At 53.4% G+C, this 24504-nt stretch overlaps 1 protein-coding gene across 1 annotated transcript; it reads left to right on the top strand.

The window, feature by feature from the left end:
• Positions 1 to 10874: 10874 nt before the first annotated feature.
• LOC148090896 (protein CROC-4-like) lies at positions 10875 to 16426 on the top strand. The gene is given in 6 exon segments (XM_087828176.1): positions 10875 to 10889; positions 11053 to 11141; positions 11494 to 11523; positions 11525 to 11654; positions 14639 to 14694; positions 16354 to 16426. Coding segments are annotated over 6 exon segments (393 nt in total).
• The last annotated feature ends 8078 nt before the right edge of the window (positions 16427 to 24504 follow it).

The following is a 24504-nucleotide window of genomic DNA, read 5'->3' as shown; positions in this document are numbered from 1 at the left end:
AGAAGATTGGTGCCACTCAAAGCACTTTAACCTTGGTGTTCTCCTCCTTGGCAGGAGCTGGGCATCCAAGAAGAAGCCTCGTTTGTTTCTGGTGTCATCGTAGGTGGCCACCTTTGGCTTTGGGGGTATTTATTTTCTTATTTGTTTGTTTTTGATGTGGTGTGGGTGTGGGAGAAAAGGAATGCTGGCCTGTCACCTGTGTTTTCTCCTGTTCTCTTCGCCTCTCTACCCCACTCCCTGGCTCTTCTAGCTTTCAGCCCCTGATTTTGGTCTACTCTGATTATAGTAAGACCCTTATAGTCACTGATAATGGAACAAGGTAGCTTAGGAGTGAATGGCCACCCTGTGACCAGTTCTGAGAGAGAGAGAAGGAGGTGTTGGGGATTCAGGCAACTCTTCTGCCTTCTCTCATAGGCTCCTGAGGGCAAAGACGAAGGTCAGTGGACCCTGGAAGAGGTGATTGGTTGCAAATGGGGGCAGAGATACCTGTTCATGGCTGACAGAGGTGAGAAAAGAGAGGAATGTGGCTTGTGGTTGTGGGTTGTGAGTGGGTGTGTGTGGAGGGTGTAAGCACAGGGAGTGGTACAGCTGGAAGTATCTGCGAGATGTCATCACATCTGTCGTAGTTGACAGTTTGCGGGTGTGCCCTGGTGCATGTCTGCAAGCACAGCACCCTCACACACTCATGTTTTTGCCCCTTGAGACCATTTGCTGATAGCCAAGCCTTTACCATCTCTGTCACCTTGTCCTCACCTCCCAACTCCATAGGCTCTTAGGCAAGTGAGTAGACTGAGGGTTCAAGAACAGAATTAGGAGCAGGTGGGGGAGGCATTGCTTAGACAGGCCTGAGGAATTCTCAGGCTGGCCTCTCAACAGGGAAAAACACTTGTGGGGAGGGGTGAGTGGTGTCCCCAGGGACAAAATCTTCCAGATAATGTCCTTATGCACCTCTAACCTCATCTGCCCATGTGGAGATTTAAATTTTTTTTTCACGGTTTCATCATTTTTTAATGCCATTTCTTATTTTTATTTATCACTATTCGGAAGACAATGCAAATATCCTTATAACAAAAGAATAATTATGATAATGTCTATAATAATGCTGCACTTATAAAACAGAATAAATGCCCAAAACCACCTTCCTCCAAATGCAGCTTTCATCTGTATCTTCAAGGCAAATTAACCTGATAATTAAAATAAAGAAGAAATATGCATTTTATTTAATTACCTGATTATTTCAAGAGAGTGGCTTAACGCCAAAGTGTATTTTGGGATCCAAATTATAAATATCTGTCCAAAAGCCGCACCTGAGATAATAATTTAGGCTATGTTCTCCTATCCATGGGCCTCTTCAGGCACACAGACAATGGGTGGGCATAAGGACCAGAGGGAGTGGGGTGGGGCTGGGCACTGGCAAAGAATGCAGTCTCCCAGGCTGAATTTGCAGACTCAGATCAGCACCAGGGATTTGGTGTGCTCTCCTTGCAGTCCCCCAGAATTTCCCTGGAAGGACTCGGGGTGGGCTCTGCAGACCCTCTCTCTATGGAGCACTGCAATGGTCTGTGCTGCGTGCTAGAAGCAGAGGGCTCTGCTTCAACCGAGGCCATTCTAGGGAGACTGAAGCTGGTTTGCCAAGCACAAGGGGGACCTAATGCACCCATTTGGCTACTTAATTACCAAGCATCCACAGTCTTAGGCATGTGTTAGATACCATAAATTGAATATATATGAAATTGCCTCTGCCCTCGAGGGGCTGTCTCATTTGCTACCTAGTTTCGCTTTTGAAACTGGAGCAACATGGTTTAATATACAAATGAATCCCCTGAACATGGTGGGCAGTTTTCTGCTTCTTTCATGTCTTATCACTCCGTCTCCATTGGAATAAAGACAGGTGTCCTGCTTACCTTCATCCCGGAGCAGGAGTGCTGAGAGACTGGTTGGCAAGTCCACCCAGACAAAATCAATTACTTCATCAGGAATCTGGACAGAGAGGGGTATTCCATGCAGATAGTACCCGGACAATTTAGACTAATCTCCATTTTCTTTTGTGGGGCCTCCTTAAATTTGGATACTCTGTTTAGGTTGAGGTTCTACACTCTGTAGAACCCAAAGCCACAGTAAGAGGCAAGGGGATCTAGCTCTTTATTGAGCTACTTTGGGGAAATTTAGATATGTACCCATTTCTCTCCTGACCGTGGTTTTGAGGAACTCCAGTTTAATCCAAATTTGGCCAATAGGGTGGGGGTGGGCAATGAAACCTTTCTGTCCCCCCCTTCCCAACAAAAATGTAGCAGTGGCTGAAAGAGAAAGGAGGTTCATGCTGATCCCAGCTGCCTCTTGCTACACAGTCTCGATGGCCAAGGCCAGGGTATGGGGCTGTGCAAATAAAATTGGGCCCCACAAAGGGCAGAAGAATAGGTTGGAAATTGGTGACAGTGAAGAAAGGGGACAATGTTAGGTAGCAGGACAGCCAGCTCTTTCCCAAAAGCTGGCCCCAGCCTTCCAGGCACTGGGTGAGGGAAGGAAGAAAGGGAAGAAAGGTTCACTTAAAGAGCTTTCAAGGGATCTTGTGGGAGGGCAAAAGGAGAAATCTTTGTAGGGGAAGTTGGTGCTGTGTCTGGAGAAGTGTAGACCCTATTTAGAATTGCTGGAATGTCTAGAGATTATTGGGTATTCTATAAAAGGTTGTGGGGTGGTGTACTGAGAAATATTTGAGGACGTTTGTAGGCATAAAGAGGAATGGCAGAGGGAGCTCACAGTTCCTCTGGGGCCTGGAATGGGGGATGTACTTAGGGAATGCATTTAGCAGCATCCAAGTGGGGTATATCTACCTGTGAGAGTGTTTGGGAAGGTTTCTGCTTTTCTACAACTGTACTGGAGCCACAGGGACCCCAGTGCTCTTAGTGTTCCACTCTGAGCTGTAGGGGCACCTAGGAGGGACAGAAGGAAACAAAGCAGGGAGTAGACACTTTGTCTCTATCCTTCCCTCTCCACCATTGGCTGGTGTGCTCCCAGTTCTGGGAGGGTGAAGAATTGACACTGTGAAAGCTTCTAAAATGTCTTTCCTTTGAGTAAGGGCCCTGAGACGCTCTACAATTATTCAGACATTCTCCAGTCTTGAGGGAAGCATCAAATGAAACCCACTGGCAGTTGGCTTGCATCTAACCAAGGCAAATAGCATCAGGCTCAGCTTTGTCCTAGACTGAGCAGAGATGGGACCCTGGGGCACATAAAACAATCTACCCAGGCCCAATGGCCAAACCAGGGGTGCGGTGGAGTGCACCCCTGTTGGCGTAGTGTTCAAATATCCCTGGTGATAGGAACAGCCCATATTAAAGCTGACAGTCTCCAGGTTTCTAAATCGTAGGATTTTTTTAAAGAAAAGCGGCTGAGCAGGGTCGAGGAGTTGTAGGTTAGCTCCGTTCCAGGGATTCTAACTGCTCCCAGACAGGCAGAGGCTCAGCTAGGCCACGACTGGCTCTCAGAGAGCTGGGGGGGGGGGGGGGGGGAATCCGAATACCTCCAGCGGGCTGGCGTGTGCCACTCTGGGTTGGGAAGCAGCATTACTGGGCTCCGGTTCTCCCAGCCAGATGGGGAGCCAGGTCGGGAAAGACAGAACCCTGAAACCCTGCTGGAGAGTGGTCCTTCTCCATTACCCCAGTTCTCCAGACACCTGGAGATGGAACAAGGATGGGGGCCCAGGCTCCATGGATGCAGACATACGGGGTAGGGGAAGGAAAGGAAGGCACTAGCGAGAGTCTCCACGACTGAGTCAAAATCTGTAGGTGCTGCCCAGGCTAACGGTGGCTGGAGTCCTCCAGCCTCTCCCACCTGGAACTTTGGCGCTGTGAACAGGTTCAAGAGATATTCCCATTTCTGCACAACAAAAGAGGAGGCCCAGCCTCGATCAGACTCCACATCTCGCAATAGGAGTCCCAGACTTCCAGAGTCCCTCACTATTTTGGGTTGGAAACCAACAAGAAGGGTTTCTGCCCATCCTGAAAGATTAGGATCACAGTCTGGGAGGAACCAGAACCCAAGAGGCATAAAGAATATCCTAATGAGAGGAGGCAGGTAGGGATAGGGTCTCTAGTCATTTGGTTGTCTTTTCCATCTTTGAGCCCCGGTCCTGGCGCAGTGTACCTAGGGCCAAAATGGAAAATGTAGGATCTGCAAAAAGAGTGACGCTGGGTATCAAAGCTACACATGGCAATAGATTGGAGATGGCAGGCCGGTGTCGGGACGTCAGGCAGCAGCAAGAGGTTGGGAATCGGCACAGAGACGTGGTAGTTCCTCCCCGCCCCGCCCCCACTCCATTCTCCTGGGGTGGGGCGCCCCAATTGCGCGCTCCAGCTCCTACTGGGGAAGGGGCAGGGCGGGGCCAGAGGGGCATAAGGTGGTGACGTCAGACTTAGCGGAGCCAATCAGAGGATGGCCTAGGGAGCGAGCGTGAAAGGATGAATGAAAAGTCCGGAGCCGGAGCGCGCCGGGGCCAGAGCCGCCGCGGAGGCTGAGGCTGCAGCTGGGGAGGTGAGACCCGCTCTGCCCCGCTCGCCTGGGTTCCGAGGCTGAGATTCGGGTGGGCGCCTCCGCCCCGGCGCCTGCTGAGCCCAGACACCCAGGACCCAGGGCCGTGGCGCTTCGTGGGCCGGAAGGACCCGAAAGGACAGCGCCTGAGAGCATGGATGGGCACCTTGGGCTCGATGTAAGTGGCCTGGCCGGCTCGGGGACCGAGAGGGGCTAGCACCTCGGAATCCAGAGTGCCTGTGCGTCGCCTCAAGGGGCTGGCCGAGCCCCACATCTTCCTCGGGGCTCCCGGGACCTTCTTAACGGTTCTTGTTTCTGATCGAAACCCCCGCCAATCCCCGGGGTACCTCTCACCTAGGACCCCCGGCCATTTTCACCGCCCTGGGTGATATTTGGAGCTCTGGTACAACGCCGCTTTTCTGGGGAGTCCTGCGGGGCCTGGAACGCGGCTCACGTGCCCCGCCCGCCGTCCACTTTCCTTCCCGCACTCCATCTCGCTGGCGCCGTGTGCGCTCTCTTCTCGGGGAGGGTCGCTGCCCTCTCCATCTCTCCTGGAGAGCCTCGCTTCGGAATCTCTGGGTCGCCTCCCACCCCGCCCCGCTGGCTTCCCTCTCTCTGGGTTGCCGCGATTTCCCTGTTCCCTACTGGGGCACCTCGGGGGTTTTATCCCCGGGTTTCGCTGCCTGCTCCCCCTTTGGTCCGCTGCTGGATCGAGCCGCGTCGCCTGCACGAGCTCCGCTCCGCCTCCGCTGCCTTCGCGAGTTGGGAGACTTGGTGGGGCTGGCCGCGCGCCCCCCGCTACGACCCCGCGCAGCGGCTCGGGCTCCAGCGAAGGCTAAGGCTCGGGCTGTGGGTGCGCCCTGCGTCTTCCAGGGGAGGGCAGTGGAGGCCGGTGAGGTTGGGAGGCCTCGCCTCGGTGCCCGTGGTCTTCCCGGGTGGCACGAAAGCCCGCGGCTCCCTCCTCCCCGGGACCAGCGGAACCCCCACCGGGCTGGATTGGGGAGCGGGAAACGCGGCGTCGGAAGCTTTGGGGTCCGAGTCCGGGGGCGATTCCTGGACTTCCGTGCCACCGGCCGTCGTGACCTTTCCACGCCTTTTTCGGTCTCTGTCGTGTCCGTATCCCTGTGCCTCTGAGTCTTTCGGTGTCCGACTCCGTTTCTCTCTCCGCCCCCCACCTCCATCCGTGTACCCTCCCCGCGGCGGGCGACCCGGAGGCGGCGGCGGCCGAGAGGCTGCGTGGAAGAGGCGGCGGCGGCGGCGGCCAGGAGGCGGGGTTGGTTGTTATCTTTGGTTATCTAGCTGTATGAGTGGTGTGGAGTCTTCATAAAGCTAGATAACCGAAAGTAAAAATAACCCCATACACGGCGCAGAGGGGACCCCGGGGCAGCGGTCGCACGGGCGGGGGAGGAAGCCGGGGAGGCCTGAGCGAGGGTCTAGAGCCGCGGGGACCCACGGACCGCAGGAGGCGACGAGAGGACCGGGCGGCCCGCAAGCCTCACGACCACGCCCGGCCGGGGGACGTCCCACCCTCCGCGCAGGTGGGAGGCGCAGTCCCAGCTCACTTTAGCCAGGTGCAGCGACTTCCGCGCTGAGTTAGGGAGCGAGAAAGGGGCGTGTGGCTCCCTCTCGGGCCGGGGCCTTTCCTGGCAGGCTGTGGACTGGGTCACTGCTGGGGAAGCTGCTCCCAGAGCGGATCTGCTGAAGCCTGGTGCGGGGATGTTCAGGGCGGCACCTGGGGCTCCCCGCCCGGGCCTCCCCCTGGCTTCTGGCAGTCTCCTGCAGGCTCTCACAGCTATCGCAGGGGTGGGAGCTGAGAACGCTGCTCTTGGCTTTTATGGCTCTCTGAAGCCTTGGAGCTCTATCCAGGGAGTGGCAAAGTGGAAACGGGGCTGGAGGTACTAGGTGGGGGGTTGCTCAAAGGGGGGCGGAGTGGCTGGGGAAGAACCTGGGCTCTGGGGCAATGAGTGCAGAGTAATTCTCAGCTCCCTTCTTTCTGTATGCCTTCCTCCTTACAGCCCAGGACCCGAGTCTGATGCCCTGAAAAGCTCCTCATGCCAGCCTTGTCTTCACTGACCAAAGGGGTTGGGTTGGGGTTTTTCAGAAGACCCTCCCCTCCCACTCCACCCTCTCTCTCCCTCTCCCTCTCTCTCTCCCTCTCCCTCTCTCTCTCCCTCTCCCTCTCTCTCTCAAATCATCTCCAAGAGCAAATGGCCTGAAAGAGCTCAAACACAAAGGAATTTGTAGCTTAGTATTTATGCTGCCCAAAGAAAGCAAAGAATTAGAGATTAATCAGGGTCATTCCTAAAAGAATCCATTTATCTGGCCTGACCTAAATATTTTAAGCAAAAGAGAGTTTAGGTGCAGTTGAGAGGAGCATGGTCTAGAGTCACTTGGTAAAATAAAAGTAAATGTGGCCAAAGCTAGAAAAGCAGCCCCCTCTGTATGTATTACCTCTCTGTCCCACCCCACACCTCCTGGCGTTCCAGAACACAAGGCAGGGCAGTAAGGAGTAAAAAGAGGGCAGGAGAACTGGACAAAATGACTTTGTACTGACTCCTGTTTCCAGTGTAAATTTTAAATCTCCCAGGAACTGATTTTAAAGGTAGAATTATGATTCAATTATATATTCTATGGGGGAAATCTTGGGGAATCCAAACTAAAACAATTGTGCTTCAGGGAGCCCAGAGTACATGTTTCCTTCCTTCCGATGTCTGGAGGAATGAGAGATTAATGGCTTCTTGCTTCTTTAGCTGTTTGAAATTTGGGGGATATTGTTTTTTGAGGGAAGCCGCTGGATACAGGATTAGGGAGGAAGGGAGCAGGTTTGGGGCAGGGACTAATGATCCTTAACACCCACCATACTTTCAGGTAACAGTGCTCTGCCTACATGCCTGCCTTTGCTGCTCCAATACTGTCAGGTAGCCTTTTTTAATTCCATTTTACAGATGAGGAACCACAGGCTCAAATGAGTTGCTATGTCACTCATTGGTCTTAAATCCAATGCTTTTCCCACTGCTTTCCACTTACCTGTGAGAGGATCTGGAGAGGGTGAGGTAGGGAGACTGAGACAGGGATGAGCTGCATCAGGGAAGAGGGAAGGGCCACGCAGATCCAAGCCTGGTGGTGACCATGGGCTGAAGGGAGTTGGCATCTGATGAGATGCCAAGAAAGATAAGTTTTTTTAAAAACTTCTCGCGTCTCAGGTTGGAAATGTGGACTTGGGATCTGCTGAGGCTCATCCACACGAGACTTAGAACCTGTATTATTAAGCACAATGGGTTTATGTTATGATCACTGTGTCCCATTAGCACATTTGACCACAGAATCTCCAAAAGAGAATAGATAGCCTGAGGGAACTGGTGGTTGAGGGTTTACATTCTACGAAATAAGTATTGCAGTAGAAAGCGGGAATAGAGGCCAGAAGGATGTGGGGGTGAGGGTTTGTGTCTGCCTCATGTGTGCCTGCAGGTGTGTGGGTGGGGTTGTCAAAATGATGGGTGACTGTGCTTGTGAGCCGTGTGTGTCTGCACATGAAGGTGAGACACTGAGTGGTGTGTGGCCTCCTGTGAGTCTGGATGTGTGTGATCCATGGTGAGCAGGAAGCTCCGCTGTGAGACAAGAATACATGGCTACGTGCAGGCATAAGTCCACTAGAGGAACAGGCGCTCTGGGATTGGGGAGGGGGGCAGATTTACCAAATGCAGACATCACAGTGACACAACTGAGTCCTGTCTTTCTACTCCCCCAACCTTCATGCAAAATAGCACCTTCTCCAATTGAATCCAAGATGAGAACTGATGGAATGGGGTGCAAGAAAGATGGGTTGAGAGGGGCTGGGAAGGACCTCATCAGCTACCAGTTAGGAAATTTTTTCCTTTGTATCATAATGCTTCTGTCTGTGTCCAAGAATTTTTGGCTCTATCCTTCAGATCTTGTAATATCCATCTATTCCTACGGACACCAAATTCTAAGCTGGTTTCTTTATTTCTGTCCTTGGGCCTTCATCCCAATACCTTCCTGTTGAATTCTGGGTCTAGGAGTTCAAAGGCAATTTCTTTCCCAGTAGCTTACTCAGGTTTTCGTTATCACTCACAGCCTCATCCTGGGACACATTTTTTGGAATCCTAGGCATTGAAAGGGTCTTGTTGAAATGTCCTTCCACAATCATCACAATCAGCCAGCCTGAGGAGGGACAGGAATAGAAAGTAAATGTGACTGATCCAAGGCCTGTCTTCAGGGGCCATCATTTACGCAGATCTCTGAGCCTCGGCGTGGGTGTTTGTATCGTGGGGATGAGAGTGCATATATTGGGCTGATACATGGTGCAAATGAAGAATTCTGTATGGGAGATCTCATACTATGTTCTGATGCCCATGGGTAGAGAGTAATTCTTAGACTGCAGAGGGTTGAAGGCTACAGTTTGGAACCACCCTCTGAAAGCATGTGATTGATCTCAGAATGCAAAAAGAACGGCTTTTTGGCATATTCTTGACTGAGGAGCTCAAAGCATTTACACTCGAGGAAGTTTCTTCTGCTTTTATGGTCAAGGAAGCTTTTGGAGTCGAGGAAGGGCTCCTGGGAGCGGTGCAGGCAGTGTCTGAAGTCTGGGGAGAGGACGAGCGGTCCTTGAGAAGCCTGCTAAGGGAAGAGTCTGGGGTCCACGTGGCAGAATGGCCATTGTGCTTTTCTCCTTAATGGATCTTACCACCTGTCTGTAAGAGTACTTGTGATTGGTAAACTGACTTATGTAGATAGAGAGACAAGACTTGTGTAAATGACAATTCCACAATTGTCAATTCCACAATTTTTCATTAAGCTTCTAGAGTTACTAAAAACAGTTTATTAAGTTAAAGGAACAGTTAGGTAGTAGGCATAATTAACAAACCAAATAGAGGCCTTCCCATCAGCATGCGTGAGTGACTTTAAGAAAGGGTGTTTTCTCTCCTCTTGCCTCCCAACCCCTACCTCCCCAACTCCCATCTGGATTCCCAAGATTGGTAACCCACCGGAGAAGCACCAGCCCCTCTGCATTCTTCATCTGGAAGGCCTTGAAGTCTGCACTTTCCTAAGGTTTGGGAGTTGGAATACTGATACTTATTTCTTTACCTCCTTCCCAACCTGATGTTCTGGGGACAGATTGATCTTTCCACCTTCTTTCCTTTGCCCTTGAGACCTCAGATCTTGAAGTATTATGGCACTGTCTCATCCAGGAGCAGGGTATGCTAACTTCCCTAGGAGATACGTGATTTTAGGTTAATGCTTTAAAATCACTGGCAGGAAAGAGGAGACAGAACTAACTGTAAAAACATTCTTGGGTCTTTGAGGAGAATGCAGAGCAGGGTTATGGACGGTAAAGGTGAGTGGGTACATATTGAGGTAGGAGAGAGGTGAGGGGAAAGGGGAACCCCTTCTTGCCACCCAGGCTCTCCCAGGACTCAGAGTGATAGCCCCCTCCTCCTGCCCTAATCCCCCATTAAGGCTGCTCTGAATTTGTTATGACAGCAGCTGAAGGCGGCTGAATTGCTGTTTGCTGTGTCTGCTAATTGGGCTGAAGGGTTGGAATCTGGACACTGAAAGAGACCATTGTTGCTGTTTACCTTCCACAACTGCCTCCCTGGGGACTTTCTGGGTGAAGGGGAGCAGCGTGCCCTCTGGGTCATTGCACCCATTCCCTGTCTCTGCACAGGAACTGGAGTGGGGAGACAGTTCATCTCATTGCCTTGGAGTGGTTTGAGCTTTCACAACACAGAAAGGACACACCAGCACCCGAGTTGTTCTCCAGGACAGCCCCAGGCCAACGGGAGTTCTAGGAGAGGAGTCGCATGCTTGCCTTCCCTATTCATTCCCTTCCTCTTCAGGGGCCCTAGCCTTGACTCTTCCTCCACCTGATCAGGCTTAGCCCCTGCACTTTTTAACTCTGCTTTCTTCCAAGGCAGTGGTGCTCGACTTGGTTATGCACTAAAATTACCTGGGGAGCTTTTTAAAAAATACTAATGTTTGGGCCCAGCCTCAGACCAATAAACTCAGAGTATCTGGGAATGAGGCTGAGGCCTCAGTATTGTTTAAAGCTCCTTTGGTGTTTCTAATGTGCAGCTAGGGTTAAGAACCACTGATATAGGCTTATCTCTCTACCTGGGACACACACACACACACACACACACACGCCCTTTCCCATCTTCCCCACCTTTCCTCTCAAGCTCCTGGTATCTCTTATACTATAGGCAGATTGTGTATCTTCATCTTTCTCATCTTTATTACTAAATTCCTTTTAGGAGCCTTAGAATTTAGGGTGGAGCTTAGAGTGTTGTACCCTGTCAACTACCAAGATAATCCTGGACACTTGAGTCATGCGGGATGAAGGGGTGGGAGGCTCAGGGTTCCCAGGACTTTTGTGGAACTCATCGGCAAGTTGGAGGTCTTCAGAGAGGAGAAACTTTTTTCAGGAATACATCTGCTCCTTTCCTTACACTTTCCAAGTGTTTCTGCTGCTTCTTCACCTTTTAACTTCTCACCTGGGGTGGGCAGGTGGATTCCCCACCACCCTCCCTCCCTCTTTTCATCCACACGGGCATCCGAGCCGCCGCCAGCACCACGGACAGCTCCCGGGCGGGTGAGTGAGATGACTGCGGCTGACCCTTGTTGAGAGGGTTAGGAGGGAGTCCCTCTGTCTGTACCCGCAGATATCAAAGACTCTAGCTTCTTTTAACCTGCGGGAGTTGTTTGCAGGCAGCTTTGGAGTCTCAGGGAGAGGAAAAGGCTGAGGGCAGTTGGCATTCCTTCTCCAGGAAGCAGGGTTTGTCCACGTAGGGGAGTTCGAATGACAGGGGCTGCTCTAACAGTAAGGCGGGTGAGAGTTAGAGTTCAGGAAGGATTTAACGTATGTTCATGTAAGATACAGAGCGAACTAATCAGGTAGAGCTAAACTGAGCTTTAGATGTCATCAGCCCTATATCCCTCATTTTACAGATCTCAAGAGAGTGGAAGAGGTGTGACCAACACTGCTGGTTAGTGAAAATGCCAACTCCTGCCAATCCAGGCTCCTGAGTTCCAGCCTGGCCCACCTATTGTGTCTGATGCCACCTTTAGGAGTCTCCCTGCCTGAGTTGGATGGAGCTGTCCTAAAGCTGGTAGGGAGAGTTCACAGGTTGCCCCCTTACAAAAAAAGAACAGAATGCATGTCTGGGTATATGAGATGTCCACACAAGCCAGGAAGGGGTGTGACTGACTGCATCTCTGCCTGAAGGGTTTGGAGGGGTTTGGAGGGAGAAGCACAGGGGAAGGCATACCTAGCAGTAGCTGGCAAACCCATGAGAGAAAAGGCACAGGAGCAGCCATCTGGCAGGGCACAGAGGCCAGTGATGGCCACAAGGATTCTCCAGAGGCCAGCAAGAGTCATGCAAACTGGAACAGGGCCTGGGAAAGGCCCTTCTGTGAGCTCCAGCCTGCTCCCCCAACATCGTGAGCCTAGAAACAAAGGGGCCATTCTCTCTAGGATTTGATGGCGCCATCTCCGGCTGGCAGTGCCAGGTGGTGGGGGCACCAGGGGGTGTCAATCTATTATCCCCCCCCAACTCCTAGGTCCTCTGGGGCTGGATGATGGGGAGGTGGGTGTTTCATGCTATGTTGCTATGGCGACCACTCCAACCCTCACCTTCCAAAGCACAAAGAGAGGCAGCTTTTACCCCCCACTCCCAGGAAGAACCTGGGTCTGGTTGGGAATCTTCCCTCGGGAATCTCTTTCTGATGCACAGCCCTGGTGTGCATAAGCATCACCCTCTTTTCAGGACCTGGAGCTGAAGGTTGGGAAGCTGGTGTATTAGAGTCTCTGGGCAATGCTATGCAAGTGAGCAGGGATCCTTTGTACTTAACCCTCTCCTCCCAGGCTCTCCTGTCCCTTACCTATAGCCAAGGCCATCCTAGGCCTTCTCAGCTGAAGCGACGGGGCCTTGACCTACTCTCAGCCAGAAGAGAGGGATACCCCGCTACCCCCAGCAAGCCTCCAGGCTGTGGGAACAAAGAGGAGGGGTCATTCCTGCCATCCTCCATCTGCACCCTTCCGCCATTACTCATTAGGCATTCTGCCCCCTCCTTCCGCTCGTTAAGCCTGATTTGCATAGATTTGCATAATACAACTCATTTGCATTCCAGGAGGCTGGTGGTAGGAGCCAGGAAAAGGGGGGAGGAGGAGGGAGGAGAGAAAAGGGGAGAGATTTTGTTTTCATCAAAGTGTGTGTGGAGTGGGGGAGGCGGCAGGAAGAAGACAGAAATAAAAACTCACACTACTTTCTTTCTTCCCTCCTGCCCTCCCTCCCTAAGCTGGACTCAGATGCCAGGGAGATGCCAAGGGACCAGCTTTTCTGTCCTTTTTTGTCTTGCTTCCTCCGGCCTTGGCTCCCCAGCCTGGCCCCCCACCTTGCTGGGCTCAGGCTTCAGAAAGAAAGAGGCAGTGGGGTAGGAGGCTCGGGTAGGAGGCGAGGCTGTGGGAACGGAAGCAGAGCGAGGCTGCCATCTTAGCGGCCGCCGGGGAGAAGGCCTCTCGGACAGGTCCGGGCCCAGGGCCAGGCCCAGGCCCAGGCCCAGGCAGAGGGAGGTGAGATGAGAAGGACGTCCTGGCGGATGGGGAAGGTCGCTGAGTCTTCCCACGAGTGGAACTGGGAGGGGTGGGCGGGAAGAGAAGAAAGGAGGGAGCAACCACCACGAATGGCAGCCCCAGGAGAGATGGGAGCATCAGGCAGGAGGGAGCAGGGCCGGGAGAGAGGCCTCCGCACCGGGTTTCGGTCCAGAGGCCCGGGGAGGACCGTGGGTGATGAGAACACCCCAGAGGAATCAGCGCTGAGAGCCTCAGCAGGAGGAGAGGGGAAGGCGCGGGCTGGCAGGGTCACCTGCCATCGGTCTCTCTGGGGCCTGCGAGGGGCCGCTGTGTCCTTGAAGCGAGGCTCACGGCCTCCCTTCCTCAGCCCAGAAGGCTGGCTTCCTAACTCTGTCCTGACTCCGGGGGACCAGCCCCGCTCCCAGCCTTCCCGGCTGGACCCGCAGCCCCTGCTCGGCCTGGTGAGCTCTGGCGCATCTCCTACTGACAGCAGGGCCGTCAGTCTTCTCCCTTGGCCTTTGGCTCTTCTCTCGTGTCCCTGATTATTCCCGGCCTCAGGGCCAACCAGTTCTCCAGCCAAAAGCTTTTCCCCCAGGCTCAGCCATGAGGTTTTCCTCCCCTTTCTTCTCACTCTTATTCCCATTTATCACCTCAGCCCTCACTCCTGAGGGGGCTTCCCAGAGGGGGACAAAGATAAGGGACAAAAGATACGGGGGATGGAGGGTAAGCAGGGGGTTGTGAGTCTCAGGGGTCTGAGCAAGTGGGTGGTGGAGAGTCGGGAGCGTACTTGAAAGCAAGGAGGTAGGGAGAGCCTGGCGTGTTAGGGAACCAGTGTCCAGCAAAGGGGGCCTGGGTAGGAGGAGATAGGAAATGGAGGCAGAAGCTTGGTTATTAGGAGCCTCTGTGCTCCACCGGGAGGGCTGACTCCATGGGGTACTGGGCGATTAGCTGACGTGCTCAGAGATGCTGGGCAGGGTGTGGCTGGGAAGCAGCATATAACCTCGCCCAGGAGGGGAGAAGACGCCCATCCAGCTGCCCGCTGAGCCCAGCACCCAACCAGACACTTAACTGGCTCTCAGCTAGTTCAGAACAAATGAAGGAACATATAAAAAGCCTGGAAGCTCTTTCTCCACTAGAATGGCCCCATACACACACACACACTCACACACACACACACACTCATACACACTCACACTGGGGCTTGTGGGAGCTCTCTGGAGAAAGGTGCCCAGAAGCCAAGTTGGTCCCTAGCACAATGAGTGCCCTGAGGTCAGGACAGGAGGTGGGCTGCTGGGGACGGCAGTGAAGAACAGAAGTAGGTTCAGTCCTGGAAACTTCTGGAAGAGGGAATGACAGGAGGGGGAAGGGGTATCCAGGGCTGGCCCAAGGCTCTGAGGGGATTCTTCCCAGAGAAAGGGGGTGAGAGACTGGAGAGACAGCTGAGGAGATGATCAGCCATGTTATGTTGCTGGGCACTGAGGAGGAATGTAAGTGGGGTGCTGGCTACCGCCCCTCCCCCAGCCTCAGCCTCTGCACAAAGACCTCTCTGTGAGTGGCCATGGAAGTGGCCCTGTCAGGTGAGGGTGCTTAGCTCCCAGGGGGCCCCTTGGGGGTGGAATGGAATGGGGTTGGGGGCGGGAAGGCAGGAGGGATGGCTTTAAGTTTTACCGAAGTCCAGGAAGGAAAAAGAAGCTGAGACCTGGCCATAGTCTCACAGGCATGGTTGACTCATTCCCAGGACAGGCTCCTTCTGATCCAGGCAGAACCCACGGGTCCCCAGCACCAAGTCCCTGCCCCCACCACCTTCCCATTTCTTGCAGCTGAAACTCCCAATCCTGCCAGGCCTCCTCACCTCCCTTCCCCAGCCTGCACCTGCCCCCCTGGGCTACCGAGGCTGACTCTACTCTGAGTCTCTCATCTTCCCAACATAGGGACTGTTTCAGTCCCCCTCCATCTCCTGTACAGGGGGGGCTGTGATGAGAGGGTGGAAAGGCAAGATTGACCAGAACTGAAAAGGAATCCCCCAGCCCTGGCCAGGTGGCTCAGTTGGTTGGAGCATCGTCCTATATACCAAAAGGTTGCAGGTTTGATCCCTCGTCGGGTCCAGGACAAGGAGGTTTTGGTTTTTGATTCAAATTGGACAGGCTGATCAGGATACAAATCCTGGCTTTCCTACCTTACTAGAGGGTGACCTTAGACAAGTCACCTAATGTCACTTACTTACTCCCACGTTCTCCTGAGGGTCAAATGGGCCAGAGTGAATGAGTTTGAAAGGCTGTGTGCAGATGTCCGGGGTTAATTTTAAATGCTGAGGGACACAGAGGGACAACTGCAGGTATGTGAGGACCATCAAGGAAGGCTCCCAGGGTTTGGAAAGGAGGGCAGGGATCGCTGGGTGCAGCTCATGGTGAAGGGTTGTCTGAGAAGCCTTACTGGGCACCAGGGACTGGCTGGAGTGCTCGAGCAGGCGAGCATCTTGCTGAGACTGGTTTGGGAGGCACATTTGTAACAACGAGGTGACAGACCCCTTGACCACAGCTTCTTTCGTCCTCAGGAAGGACTCCTCCCTGGCCCTGTGTAAACACTGTGCAGCAATCCTGGGAGGGGGCAGGGGGAAGTTAGATCCCTCAGCCCAAGGCCTAGGGAGACTTCTCACGGGAGGGGGCTTTTGTCTCTAAGCGGTCATGCCTTATACAAGCCAGAGCTGGAAGGAGGAATGGTTTTGGCGTCATCCCCCACTGATAGCAGTGGAGCCCTTAGTTCTGGAGGGAAGGAGCAGGCGGAGGCTGGCATATGGAGGGAGAGCCCTGGGCACAGGGGACATGAGCTTCGCCCGGCTGGGGCTACCTTCTGCTGGGTTCATCCATCTGGCACCAGCTGGCTTCCTCGAGCTGCCCTGCAACCAACCAGGCTCCTGCTGTTGCCATAGCAATCGGCTGCCATGTTGTACTCAGGGCACTACCTCATACCTAGATTTTCCCATAGGTTCCTGGAGGGTGGGAGATAGGTCTTCAGGGATTTATCCCTTCTTCCTGATATCTATCCAATAACAATCTATATTAATATATGATTTTTTAAAATAGCCCAAATGGAAGCTCACTATATGTCAGGTTCTGTGCTAAATATTCCCTATGTGTTATTTAATATGGCTAAGAAAGCAATAATGAGATAAAAATGTAAGAGGTTCCCACCCAATTTCCTGTTCCTATGACAGACTTTTCCCTCTTTCCGACCAGGAAATTCTATGATCTTGCCTATTCCTGTCTTGGGAAGTCCTTCCCAATGTCTAACCAAGATCTGTACTGCTGAAGCACCAGTTCTTTAACCCTTGGCCTGCCATGACTAATTTGAGAGGTAAGGAAGAAACTGCCACCCAGCTTTAGTCACTTGTTTGGGCTCCCTGGACTTCAGCTATTGGGATAGGGAAACTGAGACTTGGCTAGCTAGGTGAGAGGTCCAAGTACCCCTTAAAAACTTGGGGGCCCCAAGTCTAAAACCTTTTATTTAGAGGAGAGTCAATGTCACCCTCTGGACTCAAGCAGAAGATAGAGAATGGTCACCTTGACCTAGAGGGGCACCTGCAAGGGGCACTGAGCAGGGCCAGCTTTGCTGAGGGATCCAGAATGCTTAGCAGGTGGGGAGAAAAAGCCATCCTTAACTGAGGGAGAGTGGGCTGGCAGGGAGGGACTGCGGATAATTTATGATATCATTGTTCCCCGCCCCCCTTTCCCAGCCCCCACCTTCTTCCCAGACCCCAGCTACTGTACTGTTGCTAGGAGATGCTGGCTCTGTGGGGCTGGGCGGGTGGAACAGGTGGAAACTTCCATCTGGACTCCTCCTCCACCCAGGGGAGGGCCCTTCATAGACCTTCATCCACCACCCTTTCCCAGGTCCTGCAGACACCAATCTCTTCTGCTGTTCCCCCCAACCCAGCCAGCCTGGTGCTAGGAGGGCTCCCAGACAGCCTGAGGATCTGGAGCAAGGAATGGGGAAGGGAGCTGTGGAGGGAGAGGCAGACTGTTGGGGCACTGAGAAAACAGCTGGCTCAGCTTGGGGCCTCTGGGAGCCAGTCCAGGCCCAGAAGAGGGCCAGAAGGAGTCAGGGGCACAGGCCTCAAGGAGCCCCGGTTTGAGGCAGACCAAGTCCTTACCTTTGGGGAGTTTCCAATGTGATGGGTGAGGCAGATCTCCCATCCCCACCCCTCCATATTAAGGTCAAGGTCAAGGTTAGGGACCTGGCAAAGGTAGAGTTGGGGGAGGGTGACTGGGTGGGGGAAGAATGTGCGACAGGGAAGAGGGAAGGAAGTTCGGGCAGTCTGAGAGTGGGTAGGAAGAAAGCGACAGGGATCTGAGCAGAGTTGGGCAGTGTGGAGGCATGGCTCAGATTCCCTTCTCTTTCTGAAATTCTCAGATTTTAAAGCCCTTGGAGAAGTGGACTTTGGGGGCTTCCAAAGATGCTGGCTCCCAACCCCAGATGGGGCAGGAAAGGAATTATTTCCCCACAGCTGAGCATCTGACTCCTGATTTCTGTACAGCCCCTAATTTTATCTTTTCCTAGGCACAGCTCCCCTGCACCCCAAGGAGGGAAGAAGCTGACCTTGAGGCACCCACTTGCTTGTGTAAGTCCTTTCTTAGCTGTTATCTGGGTCAATCTTCCCAAAGTCTTGGAAACTGGGTGATATTGTCCCCACTTTACAAAGGTAGAATCAAAGCCTCAAGAAAGACATGTTGCCCTGAGTCCCAGGGCTGTGCTTCAAATGGGGCTTTGTGGATCCAAAGCATATGCTTTCTCCCTCCCTTTCTGTGTTGACTTTCAGGAGAACATAATCCAAACACAGTGGAGGGACTGAGAGGAGAGAGGAGCAGATAGGTGTGTGTGTGTGGGGGGAGGGGGGGCGCTTCTCAACAAGTTCTCAGGAAAGGAAGGAGCCCTGCTTCTTAGGTCCAGGGGTGAAGTCTGAGGGATGCTAAAACATTCATTCCTTGCAGGCTGAAGACAGGACTGGGGAGAGGACACAGGAGCTGTGGGAGTCACCCAACTCCTCCCAGGTTGGTCCCTGCCTTCCTGAAGCAAGTCCCCTGGGCTTCCACCTATTCTCTCCCTGCTTAGCATCCGAGTCTCCACCCTGGGCATCCCCTGTGCCCCATGGCCCCAGAGCACCTAGAAGAGGTGCCTAGAGTCAGCCACTGTCATGGTGGCCCCTTTGTTGGGGGACCCTCCCAACCACTTCCCTTTCCTGATGGAGAGGAAGCCTTTCCAGGGCCACTGGACGCTCCCCCCGGAAGTCGGTCCTCTGCCTCCTGCTAAGGTCTCCATCCAAACAGAATCTTTTTCACTCTGGACATTTTTTCTTTTCAGACCAAAAAGAAGAATTTACTCTACCCAGTTGGCCTGGGTTTCCTCTAAGAAGCCTTCCTGGATTGATTGAGAAATGAGGCTAAATTCTAGCAAGTTGACTGCCTCCTCCAAGAAGCCTTTGAGCAGGATGGAACTGGGAGGCCCCAGTCTCCCGTCTGGGCAGCCTATCACACCTGGAACTGCCTGGGATAAGACTTGGCTTCACCCTTGCTCCGGTCCCATTCCATCCTGGTTTCTCCTGTGTCATCTGAGCTGAGATTATTCTGAGATGGAAGTCCCATCTCCTGTCTAATAAAGACTCTTGACTACTGAACAACAGTACTAGTGGTAGTGGGTGTGCTTGTACAGGGTTTGGAGGGGAGGGACTCAATGAGAGGAGGGCAATCCTGGGCTCCCTCTAAGAGACCGATGCTAGAAGCCACCACTGCAACAGAAGAGGGAAGCCTCACTCAGGCAGAACTCCCATGGTGGGGGGGTGAGGGGAACAGCCACCCCAAGGCTCCTGGGAATGCCATCCATGATCTGGTCAGTCCCAACTCAGAGCAATGGACTGATGCCCCCAGTCAAGGAGGCCCCTCAATATCATCCCAAGAACCAAGAGAATGGGGGGGTTGCTCCCCCAGAGTGCCTGTATGGGAGATCACTGGGTGAGTGGGCCTCTGTCTCCTCCATGAAGGGACCCTTCCTCAGATATGTCCTCCTGGGTTTGAACAGACCACAAAGAAAGAGCACCCCTGCACCACAGGGCCACCCCACTCCTGCTTCCTCCCTCAGTAGTGACAGAAGGGAAAGAGTATGTCCAGCAAGAGAAATTCAGGTTAGAGACCAGGTAGGACTTTCCAATAAGATCTTGGGAGGGAAGCTGAGGGGGCAAGGGAACCACATCAAGAAGAGGCTGGGACCGTGCTTTTGACCCCATTTCCCCCATAACACATCTGTATCCAACATGCTTCTCCAACAGATAGGCCTCCTCTCACTCTCAAGAGAGCTCCTGCTGGAAAGTGTTAGCAGAGACCAGACTGCCAGCACATTTTAAACTCTCCACCATCCTCTAAAAAGTCTTTCCTCTCACCATGGATGGTGTGGCTCAGTTGGTTTGGCATCAACCTGTGTACCAAAAGGTTGCCGGTTCAATTTCAGATCTGGGCACAAGCCTGGGTTGAGGGCTCAAACACTGGTAGGGGGTGTGTAGGAGGCAGCCAATCAATGTTTCACTCTTACATCAATGTTTCTCTTTCTCCCTCCCTCTCTCTCTCTCTCTCAAAAAAATCAATAAAATATCTTTAAAAATAAAATAAATAAATAAAAAGTCCTTCCTCTCATCTAACCACAATCCCTCTATGGAATTATAGTCAGACTCCTAGAATTTTTCTAAATAAAAAACTTGTGATAATACACATGCTACAACTTCTAACAGCACAAAAGGGAAAGTATGCCTCCTTCCCATTCCTGTCACCTTCTGTCCCAAGAGGCAACCACCGGTACCTGCCTCTTCACTGAGATACTCCACATGCATTTAAGAACGTGTCTACACCCCCATTTAAACACTGATCACAGCTTTTTAGTTCCTCTAGACCAGGTCTCCTAGCCTAAGGTCAAGATGAACCTCAGGGGATCCTTGCATCTGCTGAAATTGCATACAGAATGCTGGCTCGGCACCTGGGCCCTGTTTCCAGGAAGGAGGCTCACATTAAGAGCCACCTGGTCCAGCCCAGCTCCTCATTTTACAGAGGAAATGAGGCCAGAGAGAGGAAGGGCACTGTTCAGGGTCCTCAGCCTGGTGAAGGCCTGTCAGGAGAAAACTCCCAGACTCCCCCACTCTACATGCCGAAGAGCCCCAGGGCACCCCACAAAGACGGTGTCAAAGGGGGCTGTAGGAGGCCTAGGAAGCAGCCAGGAAGAGGCAGTTCTATTTGCGTCAATGTGACATACTTAAGGGGCTGAGTCCTAGGCTCTCCAGGCCCAGGGGAGTGTCTCTGAGGTTCCCAGCCCTCCTTTCAGTGCCTTCCTGCTGCCCAGCCCGGCGAGGACCCACTTCAGTGTCCTCCTCACCACCACCCACCTCGGTCCTTAGAGACGAATGGAGACAGGGTCTGGTCTGGGGTCAGCACGAGGGAAGTTGCCCAGGACTGCCTTCCCCCTCCCCCGGCTTTTGTTTGGACTCCAGAGCATCAATCTATCAGCAGTGACTGGGGCCAGCCCCCTGCCTCCATTGGTGGCCTCCTTCCTGGCTTGGAAGGGAGGCTCCTGGTGAAGGAGCTAGAGCAGACACAAGGAGGTGGGAAAACTCCACTGAGCACAGGAAAGGAAAGCAGGGCACCAGCGACAGCAGGTGGGAGAGGGGCGACAGAGGGTGGACTGCCTTTTGGAAAGAAGAAGACTGGGACACTGACAGGGGCAGTAGGGCTGGGGACAAACCCCTCCTAGGCAGGGATGCCGGGACTGGGGTAGGAGGGTCGGGGGGACACTCGGGAATGTGCTCTCAGAGTCCTACTGAGCCTATGCAGATGAGACCTGTCTCTATGCAAATGAGTCTGTCTGTATGCAGATGAGGAGAGAGGGCATTCTTTTTCCGAGTTACCATAGAGTCCACCCCACCCCCTTCCCTCAGGGCCCCAGCTGCAGGGCAGCGTGGGAAAAGGCCAGGCCCGGGGAGGGGTAACTGGCAATGGGCTAGCTTTCAGGAAGGACTTACAGAAGAAAAATGGCCAGTTCTGGAGATGAAATGGGAACTATAAAGGGGCTGCTGGGAGAGTCAGGCAAAAAAGATGGGGGTAGGCCGTGAAAGAACACAGGGAAACAAGCAGACTGACCTAGAGTTTTGGGAAGGAGACAGGAATAAAAAGAACTTCCGTTGAGCATCCACTCCATGCCAGGTCCCCACAGAGAACCTTCCACTCGCAGTCTCGCTGGATCCTGAAGATATCTGTGAGGCCTTTCACAGATGAGGCCCAGACAGGCTGACAGACATACCCAGGCCACATATTTTGCAAATGGCAGGTTCATATGGGACCCCATGGCAAGCAACCACAGCTTAGAGCCTTCTTACTTCTTCCTGGCATGTAGAGACTAGGACAGCTCCTCCTGACCTGAAGTGAGGTGAGGGTGTTAGGGGGCTAGGGGCAGTGCCTGGGTGTGGGGTCCTGATATCCCTAAGGGGAGGTCTGGCTGCATCTCAGCCAGATAAGGCCTGCAGAGGGCTGAGAATTGGCAGAGGAGGGTGGGATAGGGCTGTTGGTGATAGCTCAGTGGGTAGAAATTCGGAGGGACACATCAGGGCTGGGAAGGATGCCAGGGATATTATAGTGGGGAAAACTGAGGCCCAGAGAGATTGGGAGGGTGGCCCTCCTTGCTCAGCAGATCCAAGTGCAAACTGGGCCTGAACCCAAGGCACTGGGCCCCCAGCCCAGGCCCCCTTCCTGGGAGTGCAGAGCCTGGGAGTGGGGGTGTCTTTGAGACTGGCCTCTCTTCCTCCAGTGCCCCAGCCCCCCACATCCAATGGTGCAGCCAAGGCCTTTGTGGGGAAACCATGGGGAAGAGAGGCCCCTTGTTGGCCCATTCATTGTGCCGGAGGCTCGGCCATGCCAGGCCCCCGGTACCGGCTGGGATCTCCTTCCTGGGGGTGCTAGCCAGCCAGCCCCCACCCGCTGCCACTGCCCATTCCCCAGCTCTGTCATTTCCTGGAGCCTCAAGGCTTTGGCCCTTGTCCCAGCTGAAGGATGGCGGGGAGCCCTGGTCCCCACTCCCCCACCCCCCTGCACCTCGCCTTTTACATGCTGGCACCAGAGCCGTGGGAACGCTGGACAGCAGCTGGGCACCGGTGCCCAGCTCTGCCCACCCCCAGCCCAGCCGACCTCAGAGAGGGGAGAGGAACAGGCCGCCCCCAAAAGAGCCCCTCCAGGATGGGGCCCTAGAAATCCTTAGCACTAATTATGAATCTAGGGACAAACGAAGAATTTGCAAGTCAATTAGTGAAAGAACTTTCCCAGGGAAGAGCCTTCATCCAGACTCAGCTTCAGACAGGGCCACATACTGGGTCATCTTGTCCCTCCCCCTACCTCTGCTCTTCTCAAAGCTTGGGATGGAGGCCCACCCAATGCTCTGCCAGCCCCTATGTGGCTAAGAGTGTCAGAGGCCTGACTGGGCATGAAGGGCCAAGATCAAGGCTGCACTCTGCTGAGGTCAGCTGGAGGTCATTATAGGGCTGCCACCAGGAGATAGCCTGTCAGGGCTCTGACCTCAATGCCACCTGCAACAGAACCTGGTGGCTCCTGGATGGGATTGCCAAGGAAGACAGCTGGCCTGGACAGGGTGCCCTGGGTGGGTTGACAGAAAAATAGAAATCACTATGAAAGAGCCAGGGGAAGATGCTTCCCAGAGAACACAGAGAAACCAGGACAAGAGGAGACCAAAGGAGAGACAAATGGTCCCAGGCATCTCAACTTGTGCCCAGGCAGGAGCCACACGGTTGAAAGAGGTTCAGCTACACCTATGGGCACTTCAGGTGGACTGGCCACCATCTGTTCATGATCTTGTCTCTCCCAGGCTGGGAGGCCTTTAGCTGGGAAAGGGGCTCTCTGCTGAGGGGACCCCTTAATTGGGAGAAAAGAGGGAGGGAAAGGGCTGTTGGGGCAAAAGCCCTAGAGCCAGCCTCACCATCTGAAGGAGATTAAGGGATTTTAATTAAAACTTGTTTGAGGGACTCTGAGCAGGTGGGTTGGGGCTCGTGCTAACGATCTAATTGCTGCCTTTATTTAGCCAGGGCTTTCGCCAGGGCCTGGCTGCTGGGCTTGGTAATAAGTGGGGTGGCTTTTTAAAGGAGGGTGGAAGAAAAGAGGCGGAGTTGAGGGGCCAGGAGTAAAAGTTTTTTTCTTCACTTTGAACATCCAGCTCACAGGATCACGTGCCCAGAGAGGCTCCCCCTACTGCCCTCCCTGAGAAGCCAAGGTAAGGTTGGAGCATAATAGAGTAATGGGAGGCCTGAGAAGACTTTTTGGGGCCAGGAATGAGCAAAGAGAACACATTGGTCCCCATAGAGAGGGGACATTGAGACAGGGGATGGTTAGGATGTCCTTGGAATAATTATAACAGCCAACATTAGTTGAAAATGTACTCTGTCAAGCATTCTTTGAAACAGTTTATATACACTTACTCAACTCTCACAACCACATTATAAAGTAGCTCTCCCTCAGGACTAGACTGAGCAGGCGATACCTGTCTCTAGAGCAGGGCTCAGCCCCTAGCTAAGCAGATATTATGGGCCCCACTGACTAAGGGCAGCTCCTTTTAAGGAAGGGACAGGTGGACAAACCCTCTCTGGACTCTGAGAGACCTCAGGTTGAGGGTCTAAAACATGCAAGTTGCAGCCCAAAGGCCTGTGGCTATGGCAGTCCAGCCTCACCAAGGTGGTGCAGCCTCCTCTCCTGCAAAAATTGCAGTAGGGGCCAGCTGGTGTGACTCAGTGGTTGAGTATTGACCCAAGAACCAGGAGGTCACCAGTTCGATTCCCAGTCAGGGTACGTGCACAGGTTGCCATGTTCGATCCCCAATGGGGAGCATGCAGGAGGCAGCCGATTGATGTTTCTCTCTCATCAGTGTTTCTCATCTGCAAAATGGGGACATAAACAGTAGCTATATGCCAGAGCCATTTTGGGAATTAAATAAGATTATGTATGTGAAGTGCTTGGCACACACAGGCCTGATGCAGGGCTCATAAACGGTGGCTGTCGTTATTGTTATTAAAGGGAGGGACTCTGCAAAATGCGCTAGCCTAGGGCAGGCTCCTCATTATTGCTCCGAGGAATAATGAGGCCTTGTGGTAATAGCTGCTCACAGCACAGGCCCCTCCGACAAAAGGACTCAGTGGCTGTGGATGGGCCCAACAAAGTGAGAAGTGAATGGTGCATAATGAGACACTTAGGGGCTTAGCCCCTGGGGGGGGGGGGGCGCTGGGAAGGACCCTCCAGCTGTGGCTCCAGGTGCTGGTGGACCCCACAGGTTAGAAACCCAAGCCCAGAGGCCACATTTTT

Source organism: Miniopterus natalensis, chromosome 19 (assembly GCF_054644295.1).
Source record: "Miniopterus natalensis isolate mMinNat1 chromosome 19, mMinNat1.hap1, whole genome shotgun sequence".
NCBI lineage: Eukaryota > Metazoa > Chordata > Mammalia > Chiroptera > Miniopteridae > Miniopterus > Miniopterus natalensis.
This window is presented reverse-complemented; position numbering and strand designations above follow the sequence as displayed.